We start from the raw sequence: 25,027 nt of genomic DNA on the forward strand, positions 1-25,027 counted from the left end.
AGTCCTTGGGGGAGGGGGGAATGCATAAATACGTGTATGTATGTCCGTACGTTTCCCGGGACTCCTGTGTGGATTCCATTTTCCTGACGCGCGTGTGTTCCCGCTCTCTCCCCCTTCTATATCATGTCGTGCTTATATACATACATACATACATACATACATACATACATACATACATACATACATACATACATACATACATACATACATACATACATACATACATACATACATACATACATACATACATATATACATACATACATACACCGCGCCTAACACATTCATGTATACATGCACACCCCGCAACTGACATACGTGCATGCCCTTCCCCTAGCCATGTATTTGTACCTGGCCTTAGACCTGCCCTGCCCCTGACGTCGACGTGGACGTTGAAGATGTGTCTGTTCGGTGTTTAAACCCCGCAGCCGCGTCGGGGAGCACCTCCCGCTTGGCGACCAGCTCAGCTCGGGGGGGGGCTGCTGGCGGCGGCGGCGGCGGCAGTCTGCCGCAAGGCGCCGGCACGTTCCGATTTAGCATCTTGGAACGACGCTGGAACAAGGGCTGGGGCGGCGGAGGCGGCAACGGCAACGGCCAGGGCGGCGGAGGCGCCGGGTCGTACGACAGCGTCATGTCGGGATCCATGTAACGTAACGCTAGTAGCACGTAATGCCATGGAATCTGCGCCCGGCGGTCCACGTCTCTACGTATGTATGTATGTATGTATATCCGAACAGCAATGCTCCTGGGGGAAGGGGCGGATTGGGGGTGCTGGGGGTTGCGGCGGTGAGGGAGAGTTGCGGGAGGGATGGCAGGGGACGCATGGAGGGCAAGAACCGGGCGGTGTGTGTACTTTCATGCTATGTGTGTATCCGTGTAGTATCTGAGCCACGAGAAGATGATGACCGGTCTGTTCGTGCGTGTGTGTGTGTGTATTTGGTTTACTAGTGTGGGTTGGGTTGGTCGGGACCCCCTCTTTTCCTGGCGTGAGTTCCTTTCTTCCCTTCCCTTCTAGAGCTCATTTGGGAAGTGGGTTGATTTGTAGGCGGCTTCCAGTGTGCAGTATCGGTGTGCAGTATCGGTGTGGAGTATCGTTACCGTACTGCCGTACTGGCGCCTACAAGGTCAGAAGGTGGTGCTGTTGCAGAAGCAACTGGTGGTGATCACCTGGTGGTGGGGAGGGCCGGATTTGGGAAGGGGGGAGGAAGGGCGTGTGGTGCAGGTGCGGGCGATGCGTCATTGTCATTATGGTCGTCGTCGTCGTCGTCTCGGATGGCAGGGGGAGGTCTACAGACGTGGAGAGAGAGAGAGAGAGAGAGAGAGAGAGCATGTTGGGGGTCTTGTAATGCGCAAGCGAATGCTGTCGGGCTAGTGCCTCTGTTCAATGGGTGGCAACTCTTGTGTATATAATTCTATATGCCTTCGTATGGGTTTGTGTGTATGTATGTGTGTGTGTGCAGCTGCACATATGTATGTATGTACGTATGTATGCCTTCAGCTGTCAGTGCGCTCCGTTGCATACTCCACATTGAGTAGAGACACAGCGGAAAACGCCATCTTGGACGACTTCTTGACGCGGTTTCTCAAATAGGGCACCCACCTCTATCCGTCTCTCTTAATTTTTGTATGTACGGCATGTTGGACGGCAGCGTTGGACGTGTGTTAGATGACATGTGTATGGACGTGCGCACGTGTAACGCGTGTTCGTTGCCGCGTTATCGGGAGTGGATGCGCTCGTGCTATATTGGTGTGCGAACGAGCTATAGGGAAAACGACTGGAGAGGAAAGAGGCTGTGTTTTCGCCTGTACGAATATGGAAGCCTGTATGTATGTGTACGAATGTACCACAGCGTAGTGTGTACGTATAAGTACACGTGGTGCTGCCGCCCTGGCAGCATCGCCACGGGCGTGGTAGTTGACCAGGCAACGGCCGACGGTCATGACGGTTATTCGTTGTACGATCGGCCAGGTGTGTCGGCGGTTTCCTGGTCTGGCGTATGGCTGACCTGGAGCAACTGCCACGAAGGAGAGGAAGGGCAACTGGAAAAGATGACATGTAGACGGGAAAAGAAAACGGTTTGGATGTGTTGACGTAAAAATAAAAGGCGGGGAGATGGAAAAGAGGAGGATAGGCTTAGGGTGGTTAACGAGACAGGTTCCCAGGGAACGAGGTCCGAGGCTGTGTGTGTGGCTGTGCGTGTACATTGTGTGTTTTGGTGTCCATCAGATCCTCTTGAAGGGGGAGGGAGGGAGGGGAAGAAAGGAGGTCGCTGTTGCGGAGAGCAGTGGCGAATTTCGACTCGATGGAATGCGTCACAAGAGAATGCGCGGCTGCGGAGAGTCGGCACAAGCAACATGCCAACTCGTCTGCAATAGATACATATGCACATACATGAATACATACATACGACTCTTTGCTTTGGCCCTGCCAGAGCTTCAGTCTTACCCTGACAAGCACGGGTAATGCACTGGCCAACTGTGATATCCATACACATACACACAAACCCGAGCACATGGACGTCTTTCTTTATGGTTATAGGCTATATGTTCTAGATAACACATACACACGCGCACCCGCGGCTTCCAACGTCCTGTGCGCCGCACGCAAGCCCGCACCACGATAACACACTCCTCGTTGCGGGACGCTTGGATTTGTCGTTGCACCGTACGGCGACTTAGGGTACACGTGTTCTTGAGGTTGTATTGCGTAGGGTTTGTGTCACCAAGAGAGTGGGACATTATACCACATATCTATGTCGTTATACGTTCGTAGCTACCGCTCTGGGCAGACAGACAAACATACAGACGGACGGAGAGGAGCAGGATAGGCTGCCAGCGCAGGAGTGCGCCTCAGGTAGCAGCTCTGAAAGTGTATGGTTTCCAGTACATAGCTGGTTGAGGTCGCAGGTTCGTCGCACAGGGCGATGTTGATCGTAATGATTGCGGTTTGGATGGATCCGCCCTGAATACTGCCACATGAATCTTCAGTGAAACAGTTTATCACACAGCCCACCATTCTGTTGGTGTCGAAAACTATTTGTGCACCCGCATCCCATACGGAATCATGTCCGCTCCGTGCGACTATGTTGACACACGCACACACATGCACACCTACGAAACATACATGCAATCCCACGGGTTTTGCTGCGTCTCTGTCTTGGAGACAACCCCGGGGGCCCGCGGGCGTAGCAATGTGCTTGGTTTTCTGTCGGAGGAAAGGGATAAAGGACATCATGTCCACTCTGAAGCCAACCTAATTAGTCCGAACCTAATTATCCAGGCTCTAACCAGGTAAGCTGGAGGACACTGACCTGCCCGCGCACCTTGCTGCCTAGGTAAGTAATCCAGAACTGTCCACGCTCAACATCACATACCAACAATGCTCGCACGTGCTGAAAGATGAGGACAACGAACTGCCCCGTCCGTGGGAACCCCTTGGGTTCGTCAGGAGAAGGGGAGAGGGGAGAGACAATACAGTACGACAGCGGGAAAGGATAATACCGTGCCCTCCCACTCACCAATTGCCCGTACCTTTGGCTTTGGCTTTGCCTTTCATCCGCCCGTACCTTTGGCTTTGGCTTTGCCTTTCATCCGCCACTGCCGTTATATCCTGGCCCCTAGCTAAGTCGTGGTCAACCAACCCCTGAAATACACGGTCCGGACCCCCTGCCCCAACTCGACGCGAGGGTCGTGAAACATCCAGCAGACCTGCCAAAGCACCGTGAAGGCACACAGCAGCTCAGGCCAGCGACCTCCTCTGTGCTACACACAGAAGCACGACGCAGAGCAGCTAGTACCACATCAACAAACCGGACCAATCAAGCTTTGCTAGGGAAGTAACCTCATCCCGGGTAGCGGGCGCGGCTGGCAACCCCGCCAACAGCTCACCTGTTGATAGCTTAATACCCCCTTAGTGTCTGGCCGTGGCTCAGAGCTTGCTTCACAGCGAAGCAAGTACAAAATGTAATGTTGTCGTCGGGAAATCTCGGGCCCCGTGTCCTAGTTCGCTTTTTTTGCGTCAGGATTCAGTTTGGAGAGCAGGGGTGTGTGGGTGGTGGGTGGTGCTAAGCAGGCACCCGCCCAAGAGAGGGAGACAGAGCCCAGGTAGGGGGATACACGTGAAGTCGCGATACGTATACGTGCGGGTGCATGCGTGTGTGGAACTGTGTTCAGACATCCCGGTCATGGCCCACCACGCAGAATGAAAACACCTTACCCCACGCGGGATTCACCTACACACACATGCACCCGGCCAGGTAGTGTTACGCACGCACAAACAGATTTACACACATACACATACACATACACACGCGTCGATGGATTTTTTTCTGTATGAAGCAAGAGACCGTTGCGAAGGATAACCAGTAGATAGGAGAGCCCCGCATAGGACAAAAAGGCCATAACAACCACAACCGCCGCATATCAAATGATCACATACTATGCTTTCTTCCGCAAGTAATGGCACGCTCACACATACACACATGGGAGGGGCATGGCAACATAAATAAATAACTAGGAAGCTGACGGCCAGGGGAAAAACCAGTAAGAAAGAGGTCACACACTGCACAGCTGCAGAGGTACCTACGGCAGCTGCGACTGCCTTACACCGCCTCTGCAGTCCGCACTGCGGCCGCTACTGCTACTGCTGCCCGCGGCTCTTATGCTGCTTCCATCCCGCCCTTTCCGCCCAGCCACGTAAGGTCATTTGACGAAAAAACACCACTACATATTCCCCGCACGACGAGTGATACAACGTGCATATTGTGCAGAGTGTGGGCCATCTCTTTTACTGCAGGAGTGTACCGCACAGGACGAGCTGTACACCCGCACATAATGGCTTCAGCCGCTGCTTAAAAGTCCCTACTCAAGTCTCAAGAGTAAGTCTTGAGATTGGGGATAGCTTCCTACAGGCCCATAAAGGAGGTTTCGGAGCGGTTGGTGCAGCGAGCCCGGGGGCATGGGTACCCAAAGGAGCCCCATGGAACCGGATCCCAATGCCAGTCGGCAGTCATCCTATCCTCCCCAACAACGCCAAGGAGGGCCTTTGGCATTTTTCTCATAGGCCGTGCCCGGCACCTCATCCTGCCGCCGCAAGTCCTTTCCCCCTCCCCTCCCTCCCTCTTCCGCTCTGCAGCCCACGCACACACCTCCAGGTTTATCTCCGCCAGTCTGATGGGCTCGCAAGACTGATAACCCTACAGACCTTGCCAGCTGCGTCACGCCTCCAGTGGACCACCTCCACGCCACGCCAGTACTGCGGGCCGGCGTCCCTCCCCCACTAGTACCAGGAAGTGCCCAGCCCAATCCAGTCCGCGGAGGGTGAGGGTGAGGACGTGCATATCTTGGTACCAAGCCAGCTCAGGCCTACAGGCAATACCGGCCCCTAACAACGCTGCAGCTGCGACTGCCACGGCTACTACTAGCACCCCTGCTGGTAGTACTACTACGGCCATAATGCGGCGTAAAGCAGGTAAGCGGCGTTAACGAGGTACTAGAAAGCCCGGGACGGTAACGCAAACCCACCGGTGGTTTCTGCAGCGCTCCGTCGTCCTTACCCAGAACACGGAACGCTCGGATTCAGATTGGATCCACAAAGGTTCTCAAGCAGCCCACCCTCTGAACGTCTGAAGCGCGAGGACCTTCTCCAAATCCTCCCCTCTCTCCGTACATCCTACGTGCTAATATCCTATCTCCCCCCCCATGGCGCTGCTCCCTTTCCTTGCATCACCGTATTCGGTTTGGATAGCAATACTCGTTTGCTGCATCCTCCTTGTTTTCCATGGATACGCAGACTGCGCCATCCTGTCCTCTGCTCCTGACTCCCCACTTTGCATCTTCCGCAGCGTGTGGGCGAGTTTTTCTCTTTCTCCGCAAACTGCAACGCACCACCTACCAACCAGCCATCAGCCCGCAAGGCTGGCCGGTAGGGGCCCCCGGGTGGTCATTCTTCTTATTCTCTCCACCTCCCATTTCCACATACATACATACATACATTCCTAGCTCTCCTTCATATGTTCTAGCTCCCCTCATGGTTGTATGGATGTACGAATGTATGGATGATGTCAAGGTGGACGGCGTAATGCCAAGAGGTGCCTCCGCTAAATCCAAAATGCATGTGGCCCTAATGCAGGGGAATGCAGGGGAAAAAGGGCTTGAGGCTCTTGCCGGTGTTGGATTCTCCTCGCTAAACTGCTACTGCTACCGCCGCTTCGTCCGCTGCTAGGCGAGGAGGAGGTCTGGAGCCCCCGGGTAGGTTACCAGGCCTACCTTCAGCAATGAATTCCACCACAGCACCCGGGTGGGTACCAACGCTACTACCGCTATACCACAGAAAGGGTGGGCACCTGCTGCCACCCTCATCCGCAGCGCTGGCCCCGTCCCAGAGTTGTTCTGGTGCTACTTCTACAGTCTCGTAGCAGCATCCGTAACCGTGGCCATGGCCATGTCCGCCTACCCCGCCTGGCCCACCCCAAGCCCCAGTCCTAGCCCCAGCTTGCGAAGTTTGGGGCCCCCGCTGCTGCTGCCGCTGTTGTTATTTATGCTGTTGCTGCTGCCAGCGGAGCCGACTTCGCTGTCCTTGCCGGCGCCGCCACTGGCGCCAGCGCCGTCCCCTTTACCCGCCTTACTATTGGAAGCGGAGGGAGCGGTAATGCTAGTGTCAGTTTTCCACAACTCCCGAGAATTCGCGACCGAGGAAAGGGAGGAGGAGGAGGAGGAGGAGGACGACTCGATATCTTTGACCTTGACGGTGGGTCCAACCACGCCGTCATCACTGCCGTCGTCCTCCTGCGGGTGGTGGCGTGTGCCGTTGCAGGGACACAAGAAATGGGAGAGGAATTAGAATTGTACGAAAAGTACTGATTTGTACCGCTGCCACATCGGGGCTGGGACTGCAGTGCGTCACTCATGTATTCTGGATGTCCCCTTCAGGGAACAGACTTCCCCTTCGGTTCTCCTAAAGAGGATGAGCCGAAGGGGGCACACAACACTTCTGTTGGTACACGTCCTGCGGCATACATACCGTATATACCGTATAGCCACCCATCACCACCTTCCCGTGGCGGCGAAATTCGCCACCTACCTACCTGCGCATCTTGCTTTTTTCAACCTCCAGACAGGACAGGTAATGCTAGTAATTTAAGGATTGTGCACAATCGTACATTCGTTTCCTATCACTTTCATTTAGTTTAGTATCCACCTTTACGTCTGGTAATGCCCTGATCCTTTTCGACAGCACACATGGTCACGGCAGCGCCCCAAACCAGCGTCACCAACTTCCCCAACTGATGTATATAATATCATAATACGCACAAGAGCACACAGGCAACCACCTGAATCAGCTTGCCGTCTGCGTCCACCTTGACTACCGGGCCCTCCACCCGGCTCGAGTCCTCAGCCTCATCCGATGACCCAGAGTCGGTGATCTTGTGCACCAGGCCCAAAAACGCGTCCTCAAGGCCGCCGCCGCCGCCGCCGCTGCTGCTGCCAGCGGTTGCAGCGGCAGCAGCAGCGACGACCGCAGCGGCCGCCGATTCTCCTCCTCCGCCCGTCAGCACGGGTTCCACCACTGCGGAAGACTCCAGGGACGGGCTGGCGGCCCTGACGCCTGCGGACGAGGCCGTGAGGGCCGACATGGAGTTGAGGAAAAGAAAAAAGAGTATCGTTTCTTCCAACCCAACCGCAAGGGTCCCCCCCGGGAGTGGTGTAAATTTGGCGATGTACGGCCACCTGTTGCGTACGATTGCTGCTGCAGCATGTACGACGAAAGGGCGTTATGATGGCAGCAGGCCAAACGACTGGGGAGGGGAGGGGCATCAATTGCAAAGATATGCACTTGCAAAAGATAATTCCATCTGCTGAGAAAGGCGTCGATTGCGGCGATGTCTAAAGCAAGCAAGCGACTGTACTGTTGAACCCGGGAACCTTGCCGGCGAACCCAGCTACCAACATAATGATCGTGCGTAATCGCCATCCCCGGGGCCTTTTGGAAAGTGGTTTTTGCTTGGGAGAAACGGCATGGTCTGCATGACAGCCATGTTAACGCCATCACAGCTTTCGCGACGACCCCATCGGCCACAACAGCTCACTTCGCTCCCTTACATCCACCCGCACCGTTTAATTGACAACATCGCATCATGACGTTTATTTATTATTCTCCCACATTCACTCGTACTTTACTCATGTTTCCAAGCTCTCCACCGCAGGAATACCTCCCGAGTGAGGACACCAGACTGTACTGTCATACGCCGCGTACTGTCATATGCCATACCTTAGCTCACGTCAGTGGCAGAGCTTACCTGCATGCCCCATGCCGGCGGCGTTGGCAGCGGCCGCCGCCGCCTCCCCTTTCTGGATCTGCGCCTGGGCCTGTGTCTCGGTCAGGTCCTTGACAATGTCCACCACGCGTTCAGCCACCTTGGCGTCGGTGCTTGTAAGGCTGTGTTGAATCACCTGCAACGCCTCTTCCTGCTGAACCTTGCTCACCTCCACAGCATCCTGCAACACAGCCGCGATGCCGGAGACATTCAGCAGCGCACCGGAGGCACCCAAGCCGGTGGCGCTGACGTTAGTCGTCGTCGGCACCACGACGCCGGTGGCGTCGGTTGCGTCGCTGCTGTCGCCAAGGTCCACCAGGGCGCCGTCAGCAGTACTTCCTGCCGTACCGCCCTTCCCATCCGCCGTCGCCGTGGCGGCTACGGCAGTGGCAGCTGCCGCAGCCTTCGCGGCTGCAGCCGCGGCCTGCGCGCTGGTTGCGGCGGCGTCGGTGGTAGTGGTGGTGGTCGCGGTCGCCGCGATCTTGTCGTTCAGATCCTTAATAACCTGTTCCAACTGGCCTGCGGCCTTCGCCGCCCAGTCGGTTTCGGAGCCGGTCCCGGAGGAGGTGCCGGCAGGCGCCTCTCCATCGCCTCGCGTCACGTTGCGTCTGCCCGGCCTGTGTACGACCGCCAACGACCCTTCATCGCCACCGCCGTTTCCATCCGCCACCCCACCACTGCCGCTGGCGCTAACGTCTGCGGCTGCAGCCACCGAGCCGGCAGCGTCTGCGGCATCGGCACCACCAGATCCGGAGGCGGCGGCAGAATTACCCACGGCGGCGGCACCCTTGGAGCCGAGCCCAGCGGCGATGGTCGTAGCGTCAGTCGCTGAGGCGGTGGCGGCGGCGGTGGCGGCCGGTGGGGTAGCTGTGGTTATGGCCGTGGAATCCCCCTCCGCTCGCTTGATCTTAGCGGCTTTGGACATGGCGGAGGTTTTCTCCAGGTCACGTGATACCTGCGGGATAGCGGATCACCGTGGGTGGCACCGGACAGATGGGTCAGGATGGGCTGTGCATGGGGATAAGAAAACACACACCCGCTCGCGCCTTCTTCCCCCCTCTCCCTCATGCCCGATGCACGTCCGTTTGCTGGCGGCTGAGCGGCCCTGGGCTTGGCCGCTCAGCCGCCCAAGCCCAGTGACACGCACCTGGACCCGCGCCCGCGCCACCTCGTCCTAGCGGCAGGGCCAGCGCAATCCTGCATCCGGCTCGCAGCCGCACTCCCTTTTCCAAGTACCCCCCCAGGTTCGCTCCGCCGAACACCTTTCCCCAGGTTCCCCCTACTTCGCACATACCCACCCACCTGCACCAGCATCCCCAGCAGCTCGCTGGCCTCCTCCGTGGCGGACCGCTGCAGCGCCTCCTCCGTGAGCTGCATGGCTAGGGCGCTGGTGGCGGTGGCGTTCAGGGCAAGACGCATCGCCTGCAGGAACAAATGTGGGTTTTCGGATCATAAATGCGCAAAGCTTGAAATTTTAAAGTGGAAAAAAGATAACTGCCGACAGCATCGGCTGCCGCGGCGTCCGATGCAACCGGGTACAAAGAGCAGGAAGATGATGGAGGGAGGAGACTTGTCTTGCCCTTTGGAGGGCAAGACAACCAGGTACAACCGAGAAGATCCATGGGAGGTTTGTGATGGAGAACGGAAGGGGAGAACCTATGGATAGGTACCTGACAACTTCTCCACCATCATCACCACCACCACCATCAACACCACCCACTGCGCTTTACATCTGTCCTTTTTAAGCAAAGCCCCACTGACCCTCCTTCCCTTTCCTCCCCCGATCCAACCTCACCGACCCACCATCGCCGCTGCCTTCTTGATGTCGTCGTCGTGTTTGTTACTCTTCTTGGCCGCTGATACCGCCGATGCCACGTTGTCCAGTACGGCTATGGTCTGGTTCAGGGCCGCCAAAGTAGACAGCGCAGTGGATCGAACCTGGGTCAGGGACTTGCCTGGTACGGGCGGTGGGAGGACATGGAATGGAAGGGCAGGGTGGGAATGAGAGGTCGGCCGGCAATAGAGCTAGTACGAGAAGGAACGAGGGAGGGAAAAACCATATGCGAGGAATCCGGAAGTGAGCTGCCAGTGTTTGAAGGTCTCCGAATCACGGCCCCCGGCGCCCTCCCCACCACTTCCTTCTCCCCTTATCCCTTGTGTCGCCAGCCCCGTCTTGCCCAAGGCCCACACCCCCGTGCATCTGTTCCCTAGCGCTGCTCCCTGGCGCTTTAATCTTCATATTCCCCGACACCCTTCACCGGTTTCACCGCTTTTCCAATCCCTTTCCCTTCCCCTTTCCCGCCCTTGGACCCTTTCCCGCCACCACTGTGGACCTCATCAGTCATTCTTCTGCCTTTTGATCGCAATCCCCCGCCCTCAGCCCCTTTCGCGTCACGCCATGTCACATCAAGAGTCCAATACTCCGCTTGTGCGTGTATCTCCCTGTCATATTCCTCTTTTAATTACCCCGCCACTTTGCCGTACCCGTCCATAGCGATACGCACACACGCTTACCTGCCACCGTCGCGTTGCCAGCCACGGCCCTGAACGCCCCCAGCGCCGTCCCCAGCTCCTGAGCCAGGTCTGTCGCACGATCCCGCGTTACGGAACCGGAACTTGAAGAACCCGAGCTCGATCCGGAGCTCGAAGAAGATGTAGAAGCCGTGGACGCGCCAACGCCGCCGCCGCCTGCGGCCACCATGTCACCGGCGGCGCCTGCGGTGCCGCTGCTGAGTTGTACGATGGCAGCGTCGAGTTGTGCGACAACACCGGTGACACCGGCGACGGTGCGCAGCAGCTCATCTTTGACATCTGCTAGGGTTCCCTCTACGGCTTTGAAGACCTTGGTCTCCGCGACGTGTTGTTTGTGCTCCTGATGGGTGAGTGGGAAGAAGAAGAGGAAGAAGGCTGGCCGTCATATCCAAGTAGCAAAGGGTCAACTGCCAACGTCCATCGGGCACCGACAGGGGGTGGCGAAGACGAACAGACGTGAGCAAACCGGTAGGTTGCCCGAGTGCGAGAACGCGGATGCACCGGGAGGGGAAGAAGCTCGCGCTCCTTAGGCCCAAATGAAGCAAGCAAACGACAAAGCAGTCCCCCCTCTTTCCTCTAATCTTTCCCCCTCCTCTTCCCTCCTCCCCTCCCCACCGTCACACCTTACCCTCCAAAACCCTGTGTGTGTGAATTCCTCACTCACCTTGACCAGCGTCTGCAGTCCCCACTCCCCGGACCCCTTGCCACCTCCTCCTCCTCCTCCACCCCCTCCCGCGGCCCCTCCCTCTCCTGACGCCGTCGCCGTCCCCGCAATCACGTCCAGCTGCGCGGCCGCCTGCTGTAGCTTCGTAAACGTGCCGGTGGCATTGACGTTCGCCTGGCCCAGGTCCTTGGCCGCTTGCTCGACCACGGTCACGGCCGTCACGGCGGCTCGTGCGTTCTGCTGCACCTTGGCGGTTTCCGCCACCACCACCTCGTGGGCCACGAGCTGCTGGGCAAGGTACACCACCGCAGCTTCCTGCTTCACGGCACCCAGGATCTGCAGGTGGGGCGGATGGGATGGGATTTTAGGGGGTTGAGGGGGGGAAACGAGGGAACAAAAATGTTACTAATATAGCATAGATATACTATATAATCAACTATCGACGCGGAGAGGTAGAGGAAGTAAAAAGAGCCAAAACAGGAGCAGTTCCTCACTTTACTTAACACCAGTAAATGCTTTTCCCAGCTTATGTCACCTCATTTTCCTTCAACTCACGTCAGCTTACGGTATTATCTGCTCGTATTTTTTCGCCGCCTTTACACTTACCTTTAGAATACTGCGGATGGTTCTCTGCTTTCTTTCCGCATTTTCTTTTAGTCTTGGAGGCCAGGCACGTAGTTTTCTGCTGTCGCCATGACGACACATCATCGCGAAGACTCCTCCTTCACAAGCCGCGACTTGTTGGTTATTGCTCACTTATTTCTGGCGTATCAGTCTATCTTTGGCATCGGCTTCACTAGTTCCTGATGTGACGACATCTTCCCCTCCTTTCCATTTCCCCCCAAATCGCTTCATTCCCCCTTCACCCCAAAAACCCCAGCCATCTATCCCCTCCTCTCCTTCACACCCGGCACCAGATGCCCGCCTCACCGCATCCGTACACGTGATGCCACTGACCACTCCGAAACACAGCAGTACAATCGCCTTCCGCTTCCGCCACACCCACTGGGAGCTGCAGGGCCCCGGGGGGGCAGGGGACGAACAGGAGAGAAACGCGAATACGATGGGAGGGGGGGGTGCGAGGAACGGCTGTATGAAGAAGCAAAGGATCAATTATCGACAAGACCGGGAAAGGGCTCAAGGAGGAAGGAAACACAAAAGGTAAAACCTGCGAGTGGGAATGCTATGTAAGATCCAAAAATGACCTGCCGGAAAAACAAGACCAAGTCTACAATAGACTACGTTCCACTTTCGAGGTCCATAATAACGGCAGCCGAGGTGACAAGCTAGCTAGCCAGCGGGGGGGAGGGGGAAGGGGACGGCCATCCCCCGGAACGGCCGCAGCTGGCCCTGCCGTGGGGCCAACCGTTGGATGCGGGGTTTCGTGGGGGTTGGTGGGGGGAAGAGGAAAGAACACGAAAGGAGGAAAACGAAGAGCCCCAAAGGACCCACACCTCATATTTTCTCTGAAAAAAATGCCTCCCAACTTCTTTGGCAAGGAAAGGAAGCCGCGCCGTCCCCCGAGCAGCACTACAACTATGTCTTACTTAGGAGTTGCATGCACGAATGCCTTATACAGCCTGTGCGCTGGGCGTTACATGCTTAACATTAGTATACATCCAAATGTAGATCATCTTCACACTCGGACTCGTGGCCGAGCAAGACGCACTAGACTTGGCCTACAACTACCGCTTCCCGCTGTCAGGGGTATTTATGGACGGCCGCCAGATTACCGTACCCGCGCATAGAGACACACAGACACACACACTCCTTTCCCCTGTGCGCTCTCCAACCCCTGGAAACTCCAAACCTGTAAGCCACATGCTTGTGTCAGCCGAGCTCCTGTTCCCCATCGTCACCTTCTCCCCCCAACACCCAAACGCAAACACTCATATGTCGTACCGTATCGCATCGGGAATGACCTTGAAGTTCCCGCCCCCTAGCAGCTCTGGATTGAGATCCATGAGGCGGACAAAAATGATGGACGGCAGGATGTACGACAACAGTACGGATGCGGTGGCACCAGTAAGACCGAAGATGAACTCGATGTTCGGCACCCAGATGGCCACGGCCAGGGAAGTGCCTGAATATGCAACAGGGGAGATCATATGCCGGAAAAAGGGAGAGGGGTAAAGGGGAAGACAAGAAAACGGCGGGCAGCATGGACAGCGGCAATATTGGCATTACCACGGGGGTATACCCAGCTAATACTGGAGGACCCCGGGGACTTGGGAGACGTGCGCACGTGTCTACGTAGGTTTGGTGCGCGTGTTAGAGCGTATGTTTGCATCTCTTGGTGTAGGCCGGAAATATCATTGGGGTGGGAAAGGCACAAGGCAGGGCAAGAGCAAAGGGAGGAGTCCCGGGGATGCAAGGGATCCTCGTCTCAATATGGGGGCCCCTACCCACCACCAGCACTCTTAACCGCTCCCCCAAACCCCCACCTGGCGGGGAATAGCAAATGTATGGCGGAAAGACTTCCAAATTCCTCATCCAACTTCCCCAACCCCCGATCCACATTGCGTCCTCACCCGCCTTCCTGCCTGCCCATTTACCTATTTACCGTACAGACATACAAAGATACCTAAACACATAATAACCACCATGCAATACATCCTATACAGGCGCTTGCCGCCCCGGCTCCGAAACCCTCTTCCCCCCTCTTTGCGCTCTTCTCCACTATAACAATAATCAGCAGTCAGCGCGGCCGTGTCCTTCCGCCAGCGCGGCCGTGTCCTCCCATCTTCCCTCTTCGTCTTATGTGCTCATTTCGTACCCCCTTTAACTAACCCGAAATGGAGCCCCTCCCACTACAGCCACTCACCAAGCACAATTAGCACCACAAACACGTGTTGTGCGAAACCCAGCTCCTCCCCTTCTCCGCTCTCCCCTTCTCGATCCGCATGCAGCTTCAAGTCCACCACATCCACTTGCTGACTGCCAGCTCGCCCCGCGCGGGAGGTGTGGGAGACGTGGGAACGATTGCGGCTGCCGTACGGGCCGCCGCCCCCTCCACGCGGGGAGGTTGGGCCGGTGGCGGAGGCGGTGTAATCCGTCGGGGCGACTTCGGTGTCAATATGAGCGTCGCTGCTGTTGTTACTGCGCGTGGTGGTGGTAGGTGCGGGAAAGAGGTGATAAATGCGGGTCGAAAGAAATGTGTGTGTATGGAAGGTGAGTGCAGTAAGGTGGGTAAGAAGACTTGCGTAGATTTTTGCTGGGGGCGGGAAACATAACCGAGAGCACTCCCTAACCACATCATAAATGACATCGATAGCGTGACTATGGAATTCAGAGCCATGCAACCCATCCAGCGATCGCCGCTTCCACCATCACCACCCACCCCGCCAAGCCCACCAGATGCCGCTATTCATCTTTCAGCCCGCCCACCCACCTAGCCCCCCAACCCCCCGCTTGATCCAGTACCTTTCATGGTATTACTCCGCCCAGCCCATCCTGATCCCCAGGTTACAAAATTCCTTACCACATAGCCCACTGGCCGCCAGTACATTTTTCTTAGCAACCACACTCTCCAGCTACATCAACACAGCACCAGTACCGGAAGGCGAATATCCTAGGACACCCCACCTCCACCTCACTTTGCACGTATTTCCAGCTCCCCCCCACCCCGAATCCCCAAGGGCCCCAATCCCCATCCCTCCCAGTCCCAATACCACCACACGCACCGCTTAAGACCGCCACCTCCACCGCCACGTATGGCCCCCAGGCCCAGCCCATCAGACGGGCCCTTGAAGCCCAGCAGCGGCAGCATCACGTTGTAGAAGGGCAGGATCACCAGCGGCACAGAGCCCAGAATGCTTAGCCCATAGCACAGCTTAATTGCCCGCTCGTAGGCGCCGCGAAGGCCGTCCACGTTTGCGGCGCCAAAGTTACGCAGCAGGTCACCGGCGGTTCGGTTGCGGAAGGTAAGGTAGCCGAATACGCCCACGATCCAGTACAGCGCCCCGGAGAGCCCCATTGCCTTTTTGGTTTGGCGGCCGAGGTAAGGAAGAAGCCGGCGCGTGTGTATGTTGGGGGTGGGGGGAAATCAGGTGCAAGAAGGCGGTGAGTCATTAGGTGCAAGAAGGGGGAACGGGGAATCAGATGGAGGAAGTAAGGAAGCATCAACTCGGGGGGAAAGAGGGCGCATTGGATGATGCACAAGTCGAGGTAGGTGCCGACGTCCTAAGACGGGTTCAGGATGGGTTGGGCCGGGAGGGTGGTGGACAGGTGGTCGTTGGTGGTTGGGGGATCAGCAGGCGTGTAAGTGGATCGTTGGGTAGGTATGCGGTGTTGTAATTTTCTGATGCCATACTCTAGGCCCTGCTTTTCTTTTCCTCCTGCTTCTCAATCCCTTTCTCTCCCTCCTACCCTCTAACCGCCTCGGCCCCCTACCTCACCTAACTAACCCCTTCCTCCATGCCTTCATTTGATTCCCTTTCCAATCCCATCCCTTCCCTCCCTCCCAACTGCCTCACCACATCGGTAACCCGGGTCATGCGTGTGAACGTAGCCCCATGCAGGTTGTTGAAGATGCCAAGGTAGTAGGGGTGCGCAGTGAAGCTGTAAACGATGACCGGGAACGCCACCAGCAGGCCCTCAGGCTGCCACATAGCCACAGAGTTGGCCACGACAGCTACGAACGACGGAGACGTTCATACACACATACATACACACACACGCGTGCGTGCAAGGGAGAAGAAGTGGGGCAATGGCGGGGAAGCGATAAGGCAAGGTGACCAAAACAGAGATGGAGACGGGAAATGAACATACATGGCACGCGCGTGCAGGGAGAAAGGAACGAAAGGATGGGATAAAAGCACAGCACCAGCAAGGCAAGGCAACACTCCAAGGCATGTGCGCGCCAAGCTAGTGCAGACAGGCCGAAAAACGACAGGGCAAAAGACGCAACAGCCAACTCTCAGGATGGGTCGAGACAGCAGCAGACCCAAGGCAAAACAAGGCAAAACAAGGCAAAACCAGCACGCACGCACGCGCGCGTGTGCCAACTTACAACCCACCCGTGGCGGGGTGCGGTGCCAATGCAAATATGACGACGACAACGGCGAAGAGGACGACGAAGCCCACACTCGCCATCATGAAGGTCACGATGGTGGCGTGGTCCCGAACCCACAGCGCCACCGGCAGAGCACCAAAGATGCTCACGCCTGCGGGTGCACCAATACACACCAACACCAATACACGTTTAGACGGGGTGTAACATGAGCGTTACATGGTATCCGCATGTGAGACTGCCACTTGTACCTCCTCGGCCTGGTTTTGAATTATATCCGCACATACAGTGTTGCAGTGTGTTACATCTGTATATGTATTTGTGTAAAAATCTATGGTATGTATGCATATATACCTTGTTTGGGGTCATGCAGCAAGCACTCCACTTCTTCTTCGACATCCCCCCGATCAGATGTCGGCAGTTGACTTCTGACTTATTGCAATTATTTCCTACCGCTTCCCACCGCTGATCCTTGACGTTAGGTTACACTGTTGCATTAATTTTCTTCGTTCGTTTGTTCAGTCGTTTGTTCACATGGGCGGGATGATGACACATGATGCAATGGGCACACACTGGGTCCTCACTGGCACAATATAGCCAACACCGGGCACAGGTGCATTTGTGACAGGAACCTGGGGAGCCATATATAGCACTGGCCGGGGAGGCAGGCCTATAGACCACTCAGGCATTTTGGGTTTGCACCCTGCCCTAGCCATTTGGGTTTGCAGCTCGTCCTTGCCATTTGGGTTTTTGGGTTTGCAGCTCGTCCTAGTGGATTTGGGTTTGCACCTCGACCTGGCCATTTAGGTTTGCAACCGTATACCAACCAGCCAAGAAGCACAAAACCCAAATGGTTGCGATCTGCACATGAGCAAACCCAACTGGCTGAGGTGGCACCGGTGTAAACCTAAATGGCTGCGAGGTGCATGCAATGGGCCTATGTCACTAAAATACACCGGTATGCACCGAAAAGTCTACATATCCATACACCGCCCAGGCTACGGCGCCCACAACCACATCCCGCCAACCTCCCCCGGAGGCAATTGCTGGACGTCTGAAACCCCCCTTTTTGGCCAGAAGCCTACGTGACCTAGCCATCAGCCCCCAGAGCCTAAGACCCCTAGGTGCTCACCAGGCCAGCTCCCAGCCACCCAAATCTCTAGCCAAACTTCGGATCAGTGCACATGCAACCGCTACTTAGTACAACACGCCAGACCTGAATGCGACCTCCCCCTATGAGCTGGTCACATCGCTGCCAAGATTACTCAAGGCACCACTGGTCAGTAAGCATGCTTCCCAGCATTTATCTCCTCCTGGACTAACCGTTTATCTCTGGTGTCTGCCAGTGGTTCATTCGCCCGTGGTTCACCAGTGGTTCATCTTACTCTCTATGAGCTACACCGTTTTGCGCCATCCACCAATTCAGGAACATCAAACACTCAGGAGCTACGTGTGCCGCCGTGTGTCACTCATCTGTGATATGTGAACCCCCTCGGTGAGCCATCACATGTTTGTGCTACTTACCGTTGGTTAACGGCCCGCCTTGAGCAACCCCGCGTGATGCCTACCTGTAATATACGTGTTACGAGAAGGTTCAGCTCCAGGGGGGATAATGGTACCCGCCACGGCGGAGAGCACGTCCGCGAGGATGTTCAGGTATGCCACGATGCAGCCCAAATTCAGGGCAGCTGTGCACAGCTGGACTATCTGCCTGCCAATCTTTCCAACGGCTTGCTCTGCAAGGTCCTCATAAGTACGTTTATTGCTGATCTGGCTACAGTAGAGCATGAGATTATAGGAGAACCGCGACGCGAGGATTGACACGAGCATGATGACCGTGCCCAGGAGCAAACCGCAAGAACGGAAGCAAAAAGGGTAGCCCAGCACACCCGCTCCAAGGATGCAATTGACCAGGTTGATGGTTGACTGGCTGGAAGACGTCCGACCATCCTCCACAGGCTTGCTTCGCTGCAGTTGCAAAGCAGATACCAACCGCTTTCGCAACCCCCACAAGGAAAAAAACAGTGTGCCCCGAAGCTCAAGCTCACCTTTGCCCTTCCAAATGATCCGTTGGGTGTTGACTCCTCTGCAGTGCGTGTTGCATACCCGTTACGATGCGCGATAGGTAGGCATCTGTTGCTCTGTCGCATATACACACCTATGGAGTCTGAAGCATGCAGACCAGGAAGCGCTTCTTCATGAGGTCCAGAAGCTGCTGCCATGAACGGCCCGGCACTGCGCCTCATTGGCAGAGCAGCATACGGAACCCCTCGGGGCTACAGCGATACTCGTTCCTCGCCCTGCCGCCGCAGCGATCCATGTTCCCTCATCGTTGTCGCGGTTGCAGCATTTCAAGATAGTTCCTTTGGGCACCCTAGCCTTGGCCTGGAAGATACAAGCGAGAAAATGCAAACGTGGATCACAGCCGCAGAATTCTGGATTGGAGTAAAGTATCAAGTGCGTAGCTTCATGACAATAAAAATTATCCCGAGGCTAGGAAAGCAGTCATGGAGTTGGATGTTGGATGTTGGAATCCAACTAATCGCTAAACATGGACAACGACAGCTTCCTTTAATCGAGTATGTGTTCGCGCTGTCTTGTATGTTACGTGTAAAAGCAGGCTACCATCGTGATAATTATACGACACTTCACTAAGCTTTGACTCCTTGGCTGGGCAAGGAAACGACGCCTTTGCCCAGCTTTGCCCACGCCGCACCAAAGTTTGCAGGGCTTACGTATTAGATGGCATCCAGTGGCGCCCGACATGGGCTGTCACCTTTGCCTGCAGAGTCACAGGTAGCCGCTCCCGTCAACTTTCTACTCGCAACCATTTTGTTAAGACTCTTATGGCCCGTAGGTCGAGGATCCGACGCTGGAACGTTCCTTTCGTGGACATAAGGATGCCGTTACCAGCGTTTGCTTCAACCATAACATGAAGCAGTTGGTGTCGGGCTCGCTGGACAATTGCGTCATGGTGTGGAACTTCAAGCCGCAGCTACGTGCTTTCCGTTTTGCGGGACACAAGGCAAGTCATATGTATAGGACGCTGGTGCTAATAGTAACACCCATGCGCGTATGGCAACATGTCCTAAGTCCCCGAGAGACCCATCCACCAAGCCAATTATTAGCCAGCCTGTCCTCTTGCGCCCGGGCTTCCACCTTCGCCGCCACACCATTTCATTTCAGCTCTTTTGTCTTAGGTGAAATACTAGCGCCGACCTGGCACTTGAAGCGGGGTAAGTTGGATAGCTCCTTGAGCTCCATGGGGGGCTCCATCCCTTGCCAGGTGAGGTTCCCATCTTTCACCCGGTCCAAGGGAAACGCCTCGAGCTTTAGCCAACCAACTCATAGGAACACCACGCCATTCTCTTTAGCCTTCCTTTCCTGTGCCTCCTTGTCGCCCCGGGCTTCCCTTTTTGCACACGGCCGGTGCAACTCCGCGTCCCTGCCCTCCCATCCACTCAACCGCGAACCCTACCTCAGGCGGGCGTCTACTCTGTGGCCTTCTCGCCCGTCCATGCCTTGATCGCTTCTGGCTCCAAGGACCGCACCGTCAGGCTGTGGCAACCTACCGTGTGAGTCGCAACGCGTGACAGCAGACTTTGTATGCAGCTAACCCTGGCAAAGAGACGGAATGGGAAGAGATGGGCCGAGCTGGAACCGGATGGGCTGATCTGGGTTCTGAGGGGAACAGGCTAAGCACCCACCTAGATGAAATTCAAGTCACACCAGCGGGAAGGATGAAGCTGCGTTATAGTAGGCTAACCCACGTATTTTGACCGAGATCCGTCCCTCCCACTGGTGTGACGGAGCCGGGTTGAGGTAGATTGACTGGAGATGGGATGGACCGGGCAGGACTAGGCTGGGTTGGGATCGGATGGAGTGGGTCTTACGCGTTCCTGGTTCGTCTGTCCAATGTCGGCGTACACCACCGATTCAAGCACAAACATCGCAAGGCCTTTTCCAGGACAGATTCAGGTATCTTTTTGGCATGGCAGGAACTAGCTGGCGGTGATAATTCCTTAGTCGATGAAGCGATCTAGTCGTTACCTACGATTTGGTGTGTGGACCATGTGCACACCCATTGCCTGTCAGCTGCCCTTCGGCCTCCTCGCGGGGCTTATGGAGTTTCCATTACACCTTTTGGGGGTAACGTAACTCAAGTCCACACACGCATACATACGGGTTTGGCACCACTGGTAACGCGCGACCATTGCCCCCGGGAGATCCCGGGGTCGATACCCGTTAGGGTCAAAAGTCCTTCCGATGGTGGAAGGCATTGCGCCCCTAGTTGATGGACGGTGGTGACCTGGGATAAAGTTAACCTGCGAGCCGACCAGGAATGGAGTTGGGCCGCTGTCGACCCGGCAGATTCCGTTGGATGCTGGTGGTGGGTGCGGAACCTGAGCGATCCACTGAGAAGTTGACTAGGGTGACTGGATGAGGGTGCCCCGAAATACCGGGGAAGGCAGGGTTTCGCAGGGTAGCTACCCCGGGCGAAGATACGCCCCCCTGTTTCACACATCATACACACATACAGACGTGTGGCGCCGTGTCGGTCCCATGGGGTCGAATCGCGATATGATCTAGGAAGGAAAAAGAGACTAACTCAATTCTCAGCTTCTTCGTCCCCTTCTGATTATTCCCTCATTTCTTCTTACTGGGGTATTGGCGCGCTGGGGGTTGGATCCGCTCTTACCAGGGAGGGCAAGTCCACGGTGCTCAAGGCTCACACAGGCACTGTCCGCGGCGTGTCGTTCTCCGCGGATGGCCGCATGCTGGCCACCTGCTCTGACGACAAGACGATCAAGGTGAGAACCCCCAAGCGGCGCTGCGGTATTGCGGAGTCACGTTGCGCGGCTCTGAACGGATTTACGAACGGACCCTGCACGCGTCGCAGTCGCAGTCGCAGCGGATCCCAAGGGCGCCCGATGGCCCCTGCTCGTTCCACCCTAAGAGAAGAATATTTTGTTTGCTTATGTGAGTTGAGCGTGCACACGCACAGACACTTGGTGGTTACTGACATCTCCGGCCCCGCCATCCTGCGGCGCACCGACCAACCCCCTACCGTGCTCTCATCCTGTCCCCTCCCGCTAACCAACTCCCCGCACACCCGCAGGTTTGGTCCGTCGCCACTCAGAAATTCGCCTTTACCCTCTCCGGCCACCAAAATTGGGTCCGCTGCTGCGCCATATCGCCCGACGGCCGCCTGGCAGTCTCCGGCGGTGACGATCGCTCCGTGCGCATCTGGGACCTCAACTCCAAGCGCGTGGTGCGCGTGTTCGAGGAGCAGGCCCCCGCCGGCGGCCTCATCAACACCGTGGCCTTCCACCCTGACGGCACCTGCATCGCCTCAGGCTCTACCGACGCCTCCCTGAAGCTGTGGGACCTGCGGTCGAATGTGTTGTTGCAGCACTACCGGGCGCACACGGGCGCGGTGACGCACGTGTCGTTCCATCCCACCGGAAGCTTCTTGTTGAGCTCCTCCCTGGACACAACTCTCAAGGTAAGGAGCGGGGTGAGGAGTGGAAATGGGGGCGTATCATATCATTTGATGTGATGTGATTTCTGTTTTTGCTTCGGACAGTCTTGGACTGGCCCTGGGGCCCCCTCACGTCTGGTATGTATGGGGGCTCCCGTCATTACACACTTTTGACGGTTATTTCCTTAGCTTGTCGCATCGTCAGAGAATCCCCCCAACTTCCAACTCCCAACACACACAAACACACATCCACACACACAACAGGTCTGGGATCTGCGGGAAGGCCAGCTGCTGTACACGCTGCACGGCCACGAGGGAGCCACCAACGGCACCGCCTTCAGCCCCTCGGGAGACTACTTCGCGTCGTGCGGTGCGGACGAGCAGGTCAGCGGCGCGCGTGGGGGGAAAGGGAGGGGGAAGGTTGGGATGAGGCCTGGGCTGGGCGCTGGAAAGGAAGCTGGGCTCTGGCGTGTGTGCATGTCGGGTGTGGCGTCTGGAAGTTGGGGCGAGGAAAGGAACAGACACACGCTGCTCCCTCAAGACACTGCCTTATCATCGCATCGGACAGCTGACGACGCGTTCCTTTCTCTAATCGCAAAAAGGGGGGCGCGATGCATGGACAGGGGCACACTCTCGCAAACACCACGTGGACCAGACAGCCACATTTGACGCTGCGCGTCCTCCCCCGACCCGGTGCTGGGGGCATCTTGACGTTTGTATCACTGGTTGGGTCAGCGGCGGCCACAGGTACCGCGGACTGGTTTAGAGGATTCCCGCTATGCTCGATCCTTCCAGAAGAATTGCCGTGAGAAAGAAGAGCTGCTGATGTTTTACTTGTACTTCTAGGGTGTTGATCTTGTGTCCGAATCCTAGGCTGTCGCACCGGTCATCATGCCGCTCTGTGCGTCCCATCGCAGGTGATGGTATGGAAGACCAACTTCGATCGCTACCTGGAGGACTACACAGCGGTGGGGGTACAAAAGGTGCCCCGAGGAGGCGAGCCCCTCATCAACGAGGCCCCTGCCGCGCCAGCGGTGGCGTCGGCAGCAGGCCCAGCCGCCACGTCGGCATCAGCTGGCGCAGGAGGAGGAGGACGACTCCAGCCGTCGCGCGTGGCACCGTTTCCCTCTTCTGCCCACGTCAAGGCTCCGCGGCCGGGCGCCGTCGCCCCGACGCCGGGGGCACCACCTGGAGTTGTGCGCAGACCGGCCGGCGGAGCCGGCCAGCCGGCGCCGATACCACGGGCAGCTGCGGCGTCAGCCGCCGCCGCGGCGGCGCTTGAGGAGTACGAAGTGGAGGTTCCGCCCCCGCTGAACCTGGCGGACCTTCCCGAGTCCCTGGCGGCGACGCTGCAGCACATGGTGGGTCAGTTGGACGTGCTGACACAGACCATTGCGCTGCTGGATGAGCGGCTCACTCGCAATGAGGACTACGCGCAGCGCTTAGATGACAAGCTCAGCGCTCTGCTGCAACAGCAGCCAATGCAGCCACAACAACCCGCGATACTGCAGCCGCCATCGCAACACCAACCGGGGCCGCTTTACGGAGGCGGCGGTAGGTTTGTGGTCGCCAAGCCCAGCAGCAGCAACAACAACAACGCAGTTGGCCTTTCCCCAGAGATCGTCGACGGCGATGGCGGGGAGCTAGGGCCAGGCACGTACGACACGGTTGAGCAGTACAGTGACCAGATGTGAAGACTTGATGCTGGTTTGTCGAATGGCGGGGGAACGAGGGCTGAGGGGCACCCTGGTCGTCGGAACCGGGAAAGGGGAATCGCTTACTGTGATGTGTTGGGCGCAGACGGGAAGGGACATGTGGGATACGTCGCCGCAAGAGAGACGTTCGTGATGAACTATTGCTGCCAAAGCAGCCAGCCATTACTGCCATAGGCACATCGCAGCAGCCACAACTGCCCGGCAGCATCTTCCGGGTGAGGCAGGTGGGGACCAGTACGGGTCCCCGCCAACGACATCATGCACGCAGCTGCAGGGGAGCTGCGTCAAAAAGTCTGTTTCCGTTGATGCTGGCTCCTGCATCATCATCGTCATCAGCAGCAGCAGCATTTGGGAGCACCGGAAGGTTGTGGGTCGTTTGTGCTGGGGAGGGCGCCACCGCTCCGTCAACAAAAGGATGCATAGCTTGTTTGGATGCATAGCTTGTTTAGATGGTGTCTATTGAAAGGGAAGGGTCACAGGCCCTATTGGGGTGTTTAGCCATATTGGGTTCGGAAGGCCGTTTTACACCACCGCCTAATGTTTATGAAGCTGCGATCTGCGGTGCGTGACACGGGCAAAAGAGTACTAACGCTTTCCTGTATTCCGGGGTGCTTTAGGTGCAAGTGGTTTAGTGTTCTATGGGTTATGAACCTATCCAATTCATATCTGTGAATTTTTTCTGTGAAAGGCTTCGCCAGAGCAGTATCTAAGGATTGTCACCCACACAACTTTTCAAGTACGAGTGTCTTGATGAAATAAGTGCACGGGGAGCGCCTTAACGTGTCGTCACATCGTACGGCACAGACTCGTAGGGCTATAGTACGCCGTAAAGATGCACGTACGTGCACGTAAGCTTGCTGATAATTCAGCGGTGAAGAGCGTAGCTAGAAAGCCTCGTTTGCCCACGTCACGACTTTCGCAATATTTTTCAAGTGCTCAAAAGCTTGGATGATCTAAAAATGCCCCGTCCATTAGCTTCGATGTAAGTAAAGCACCTCACAGCTTCTGGAAACATGTTGTGAACAAAAATCTTTACTACCTGTTTATTCTCCTACAAAACCGCTCTCCTATGATACCGCCTCTCCCAACATGCCTTGCGCGCAATATACATCCGTAGATCTTCCTTGCCTTAATCAACTAGCGGATTATACACCATTATGGTTGGCTCGCCAACCCGTCACAACCCCAACCGCCAACAAATCTTCAGCCAAAGACCCCAAACCCCCCTCCCCTGTCCCTTTCTTCCCCTCTTCCTTTTCCCCCCTCCCCATTTTGCACATCACCACCACCACCAACAACAACAACATG

At 56.5% G+C, this 25,027-nt stretch overlaps 2 protein-coding genes across 2 annotated transcripts; one reads left to right on the top strand and one right to left on the bottom strand.

The window, feature by feature from the left end:
- Positions 1-1,125: 1,125 nt before the first annotated feature.
- VOLCADRAFT_97580 (uncharacterized protein) lies at positions 1,126-18,672 on the bottom strand (the record flags this gene model as incomplete). The annotated part of the gene is made up of 19 exons (XM_002956550.1): positions 1,126-1,167; positions 3,324-3,434; positions 3,889-3,938; positions 6,627-6,786; positions 7,332-7,606; positions 8,298-9,270; positions 9,463-9,489; positions 9,618-9,737; positions 10,119-10,270; positions 10,830-11,187; positions 11,512-11,847; positions 12,442-12,523; positions 13,414-13,594; positions 14,336-14,610; positions 15,195-15,490; positions 15,987-16,144; positions 16,530-16,676; positions 18,091-18,490; positions 18,571-18,672. 19 exons carry the CDS (start codon positions 18,670-18,672, stop codon positions 1,126-1,128), a joined length of 4,245 nt encoding a protein of 1,414 aa, XP_002956596.1.
- A 710-nt stretch (positions 18,673-19,382) lies between these two features.
- Positions 19,383-23,698, top strand: VOLCADRAFT_67131 (uncharacterized protein; the record flags this gene model as incomplete). Its single annotated transcript, XM_002956513.1, has 7 exons — positions 19,383-19,571; positions 20,006-20,097; positions 21,225-21,333; positions 21,642-22,028; positions 22,269-22,388; positions 22,922-23,038; positions 23,231-23,698. Coding segments are annotated over 7 exons (1,482 nt in total), but the record flags the coding sequence as incomplete, so codon positions are not given.
- Positions 23,699-25,027: the final 1,329 nt, after the last annotated feature.

The sequence above is a fragment of the Volvox carteri genome, assembly GCF_000143455.1.
Source record: "Volvox carteri f. nagariensis unplaced genomic scaffold VOLCAscaffold_62, whole genome shotgun sequence".
Taxonomy (NCBI): domain Eukaryota; kingdom Viridiplantae; phylum Chlorophyta; class Chlorophyceae; order Chlamydomonadales; family Volvocaceae; genus Volvox; species Volvox carteri.